The sequence below is a fragment of the Stigmatopora nigra genome, chromosome 3 (assembly GCF_051989575.1).
Source record: "Stigmatopora nigra isolate UIUO_SnigA chromosome 3, RoL_Snig_1.1, whole genome shotgun sequence".
Classification (NCBI taxonomy): Eukaryota; Metazoa; Chordata; class Actinopteri; order Syngnathiformes; family Syngnathidae; genus Stigmatopora; species Stigmatopora nigra.
In genome coordinates, this window is record NC_135510.1 from 5298558 (window position 1) to 5304743 (window position 6186).

Consider the following 6186-nt stretch of genomic DNA (forward strand, 5'->3'; position numbering starts at 1 on the left):
GTTTCTCATACTCCAGAGGGTCTTTAAAGGGAGGGTGGGTTTTTGTCCTGGGGGGGTGGGAAAAAAAGCCTTGATCATGTGATTTTTTTCACAACTCTCTCTGTTGCGAGGAAAAGGAATGGCGCTCATGTTGGTTACATTATTCAGTACCATCCTGTTTGCTTTTGTGTCTTTGGAGCCAGTGACTTTACTCAAAGGTAGGTTGCCAGATTTAAAGTTTTACAGTCTTATTTTACCGTGAGTGGCCTGAATGGGATTTCAAGGCTATGGTGATTTAATTTGAGGCTCAGCGTTTCAAAAGAGCAGTTTTAGAATGAGTAACTGTTTTGCATTATTTGAAAAAGTGTTAATATTAGCAATATGTTATATTTTTTAAATCATTTGTCATTTTGTTGGAGCAATATTTATTCAAAAGTTGCTATTTAAGGCTCTTAAGCATTTATTGAGCCACACACTGTTTTTGCTCAGTTAAAAAAAACTATTGTTATATTTAAATTCTTAAATTATGAATATTTATTGCATTTTTTTTAATAATTGAAAGGCTTGATTTTGACCTAAAGGGGCCATGCAGTAAACAAAGACAGCTATTCAGTTGAATGGGTGTGCCCTGTTGGGTTAAAATTAAAAATCAATTTGTGTGAAATGTTCCAAAATTGATATATTTTCAAAATATTTTAATTTGCATTGTGATGAATTAGTAGAATTAATTAACATCTGCCTTTCTTGTTTTGTCAGAAGAGGATGACTTCAAACAATGGATTTCCCACGTAAGTATTTATACATGTAACGTGCGTAAGTACTGTGCCAACATGAACTCATTCACTACCAAACATCAAGTTCCAACACATCCCCTTTCAAATACCACCAAATATTATTCTATGGCTGTATGAACACAACATTTACCAAAAAAATGACATTCTTTCATCATAAGAAAAGATTGCCTCTACTCTTTTTCATTCTTTAATTATGAGTCATTGAACATCATAAAACAACATTGTACGTTATACATTATACATTTTTTGGTTGTGAATGAGTTAAATTCATAGAATTGACAATGATCAAAATATCTTATAAAATAGTTACAATAAACTGACAAAGTAAAAAAAACAAAAGTTATTTTGTGACACATTATTATAGTACTATATACCTTTTTTAATTTTTATTGCAGCATAACAAAGTGTACAACACTGAAGATTATCTCCATCGGCTCTGCATCTTCGCTGACAATAAGAAGAAAGTTGATGACCATAATGCGGGAAATCACTCTTTTACAAGTGCAGTCAATATAACTGTCAACTTTATATAACTTTATGCAAATTCAGACATTTGCACACAGTGATGCATCCTTTATTATTCTAGTGGGCCTAAACCAGTTCTCTGATATGACAATTGAGGAATTCCGAAAGTTCTTCCTCTTCCAGAAATATCAGGTATGATCCACTCTAACCAGACTGGAATGATTTTAAGTTAGAGAACATTATATAACTTTACCGGGTGTTTCAGAACTGCTCTGCTACGAAGGGGAATCATGTAAGAAGGCGTGGACCTTCTCCAAAATCTGTGGATTGGAGGACTAAGGGCAACTTTGTGACTCCGGTGAAGAACCAGGTACATCCATTTTCTGGAGCAATAACTTACGCATTTAATGATGATGATGTAATATTATCTTGAACCTGATTTGGTTTTTTTTTCAGGGTAATTGTGGAAGTTGTTGGACCTTCTCTGCAACAGGATGTCTGGAGTCAGTGAATGCCATAACCACTGGAAAGCTGGTTTCTCTGGTAATTTTATTTAATGAAAAATACTTTGCTAAGATTTTTTAAATTCATTGGCAGCCATTGATGACGAAAGACTGTTCAACTGCTGCTGTAAATATATTTTCTTTGAATTTAAGTGGGGGAAATTAAACAAAATGAGAATAAATATATTTTAAATTATGTATTTCTTTTTTATTTGAATAGGAAAAAATAGTGACTATTTTCTTAACATTTTTAAGTAATAGATTTTTTTGATTGAAACAAAAAAAAAAGAAAAAACTGCAAAATACATATTTTACTGTGAATTAAGGGCTATTACAATAATTGTCAGCCCACCATTCAAATTGGAATGGAGCTCTATCCCTCTCAATGGTAGTGAGAAATATTCACTAAATGCCAATTCAAATATACTTACTCAATGGTATTAGCAATAAATGAATTAAATGTGTTTCACTTCTGTCTGACAAGACATTGATTGTGTGCACTCAAACTGAAAAATCAATGCACAAATACATAAAACATCATTTCCAATATAGAGAAGCATTTACTACATCTCCAACCTGAAAAAAGAATCATTTTGTACTTGCCAACTGACCAAACATTTTGTGTTTTTCACTGCGTGTATTGATTTTACAGTCCGAGCAGCAATTGATTGACTGCGCGCAAGACTTCAACAATCAAGGATGCATGGGGTCAGGTTTATTTCTTTATTTTTCATCTTTTAATGTCATTGTCATCATCATGCTTTGTTTTTTTTTAGTGGGCTTCCCAGTCAGGCTTTTGAGTACATCAAATATAGCAAGGGTTTGATGACTGAAGAAGACTATCCTTATAAAGGCTATGTATGATAATCATTTTTTTTTTTAATTTGGCAAAAAACATGTTTTCATAACTAGTTCACGTTGTGTACTTAAGGATGGCATCTGCCATTTCCAGCCTACGCTAGCTGCCGTTTTCGTTCGGGACGTCGTCAACATCACGACGGTGAGTATTTAGAACAAATACGGAGTAATAAGAAGTAGAAAACCATTTTAATATATTTATCGGCAGTATGACGAGGAAGCCATGGTGGATGCTGTAGCCCGACTTAACCCTGTGACTTTTGGCTTTGAGGTGATGGACGACTTTATGTTCTATAAAGATGGTGTTTACAGCAGGTGAGGAACTTTATTAGTCCAAAAAAAGACTTGTATGGATAAAATTATTTCTGTTCAGTTAGATTTTAATGACATGGTAGTTTCAAATTTTCATTTTTTTCTAGCACATTATGTTTTTCTGCAGCTTAATCTCTAGAAAAATCAAAATATTATATATATATATATATATATATATATATATATATATATATATATATATATATATATATATATATATATATATATATATATATATATATATATATATATATATATATATATATATATATATATATATATATATATATATATATATATATATATATATATATATATATATATATATACATATACATATATATATATATACATATATATATATATATATATATATATATATATATATATATATATATATATATATATACATATATATATATACATATATATATATATATACACATATATATATATACACATATATATACACATACATATATACACATTCATATATACACGTATACACATTCATATATACACATAAATATATACACATACATATATACACGTATACACACACATATATACACATACATATATACACGTATACACACACACATATATACACATACATATATACATACATATATACACGTATACACACACATATATACACATACATATATACATACATATATACACGTATACACACACATATATACACATATACATATACAATTCAGTAATCATTCCCTGGATTGGACGTCTATTGGCATCAGCGACAGCCAGTGGATTTTTTTTTCTTCAATTATAGTTAATCTAGAAATGTATAAAGAATTAGCATGACACAGTCTTGTCACATGAGCCTCCTTTTAAGCAGAATATTCACATAAACGTTTCATGCCTGATTTGCTACAGCGAGGCTGATGTTAGCGCCGCTTAAGCCTGTAAACACACTTCACACGGCTTTCTTGTAAAAACTGAAATATTGAGGCAGTCAGTCTTATTAAGCATCCTCTTTCTTTTTAAGCACTATGTGTAAGAACACGGCGGACTCGGTCAATCATGCTGTTTTGGCCGTGGGATACGGCGTTGCTGAAGGGGCAACGCCATATTGGATTGTGAAGAACTCTTGGGGTACCTCCTGGGGAACTGATGGGTAGATTTCTTATTTCCTGTTGTTTTTTTTTCATTTGCGTAGGTCAGTTTATCATATTTTTTCGTTCTTTTTTACCTGCGTCAGGTATTTTTGGATCGAGCGAGGAAAGAACATGTGTGGATTGGCAGCCTGTGCTTCCTACCCGCTTCTTTTGCTTTAGTAATAACATGCTGGACACTTTTTGGCAAATAAAGCTGCAATACTGATACAATACCAAAGAACTAGTCACAAGGTTTTGGATATGCTTCGTTTACAAAGCGGATTATGTACGCTAAAAAGAAAAAAAATACTTTTGTGATGCTTGTCGCCGTAACTGAACTGATTTGTATGCGACTGGACATCGTGATCGAAAAAATATGGCATTTTTAAGTTCCATTATTTGTGCTTCTTACGTAAATTTAAATAAATATTTGACAAAATTCAATTCACACTTATTAAATAATCCTCAAATTGCCCAAAAATGAACAGAAAGTGACCAAAAAATGACCAAAAAATTCTCAGCAGTGGCTCAAAATGATCAAAAAGCATCTGAAAGTCACCCAAAAATGAACAAAAAGTGACCAAAAAAGTACAAGAAACATTTTGTGACTGGCTCAAAATGATCAAAAAGGCACCTGAAAGTCGCCCAAAAATGAACAAAAAGTGACCAAAAAAGTACAAGAAACGTCTCGGGAGTGGCTCAAAATGATTAAAAAACGGCACCTGAAAGTCACTCAAAATGACCCAAAATATCCTCTGAAATCCATTTTCTCGTTTGATAAATTCATTATATACAATTTTTAAATACGCACAACCATACTTGGGGCATGTCAAGAATAAATATTTATTCATAAATGGTTTACACCAGTCTTCTGTTGAAACAATCTGTCTCTCAGGAGCCAATCAACGCAGAAGACATGCGAACAGACACTTGGATGTGCAGAGCCATGATGAATGGTAGCAAATACACGCTAAAGATCACATTTTCATCATCATACTAAGTGGTCTGGAGACGTGAACAGCAAATGCAACAGGTTCGCAGTTACTACTTTTCCAGCTCAAAACCCGCAGCCATAGCGTACGTAATTCAATGATGCAAGCCAATATTCCTTTTTTTGGGGGGGGGGGGGGGGGGGAATACAACAAATCCTTCCCACATGCATCCTCAGTCCTTAGAGAAATAATACAGCATCAAACCTAAAAAAATATTGCTTGTCAAAACAAATGCCTTTATTTCCCCATTTGTAAATTTGCCCCACAATCATGCCAACTCTCCCAAACTCAAATTAAAAGTAAAGATTTAGTGTTTTTATTAGAACTTGACTTTCTTTTAGGGTCTGAATATTTTCCATTTTGGTTGAATTTTGAATTTGGGCCTTTTTTTCTACTGTTTGTATAATCGACGATGAAACAGTGGTCACAAACTATGTTTTTTTTTTAACGTATTTTCGTTTATTCTGTCAAAGACACTGCGGGCTAAGGCGAAAGCAACACAAATCAGCTTTCTTTGGTGTGGTGATGGAAGTATAGCAGTACAGTAAATAGTACGTACTGAGACTATATTGCAAATCTAATTGGTCACTGCAGTACATTAAAAAAATCATAAAAAAATATAAAATAATAGCTTCGCTTTCACTTGTGCAACGTTGCAATGCAAGAATAGTTGGTGAACAGTACTGCACATTCAGATAAGGTCAAACACTTGACTAGCGCTACTAGTTTAAATCTCCAATTCTGGCCTATTGCACAAATGATTCTATAGTTTATTTGTGTGTGATTATTTTTGGCTGATAGTTCATTCGTTAAAAGTCTTTGGATGATACAAAGTGATGGCAAAGTCCTCAAAGAATATGAACTTGAAACAGAATAATGCTACATTTATGACTATAATGACCTTTGTCCCACATATGGAGGGTTTTTCATTCCGAAATGAAATTAATTGATTGAAATTTTTAAGAAAATGTGAATTGTTTTTGCACTTGTGACCTTTTATACAAGTAATTTCCAGTATATACAGTATTGGGACTTTTTAAATTTGAAATGTGACTTATTAAAAATATATTTATGATTAATTAAATATACTTAAAAAAATGACTCTATTCTAAATCGTATTTTACCATTTAATGTATTTCATTGCAGCACAAAAAACCCTCCA

General features: G+C 32.4%; 1 protein-coding gene across 1 annotated transcript; it reads left to right on the forward strand.

Annotated features, from left to right (window-relative positions):
- The first annotated feature begins 69 nt into the window (after positions 1 to 69).
- Positions 70 to 4799, forward strand: ctsh (cathepsin H). Its single transcript, XM_077712660.1, has 12 exons — positions 70 to 197; positions 736 to 767; positions 1169 to 1274; positions 1360 to 1430; positions 1504 to 1608; positions 1695 to 1781; positions 2394 to 2449; positions 2518 to 2599; positions 2673 to 2741; positions 2808 to 2914; positions 3924 to 4052; positions 4137 to 4799. The coding sequence occupies exons 1-12, from the start codon at positions 119 to 121 to the stop codon at positions 4210 to 4212; spliced, it is 999 nt and encodes a 332-aa protein (XP_077568786.1). The 5' UTR covers positions 70 to 118; the 3' UTR covers positions 4213 to 4799.
- Positions 4800 to 6186: the final 1387 nt, after the last annotated feature.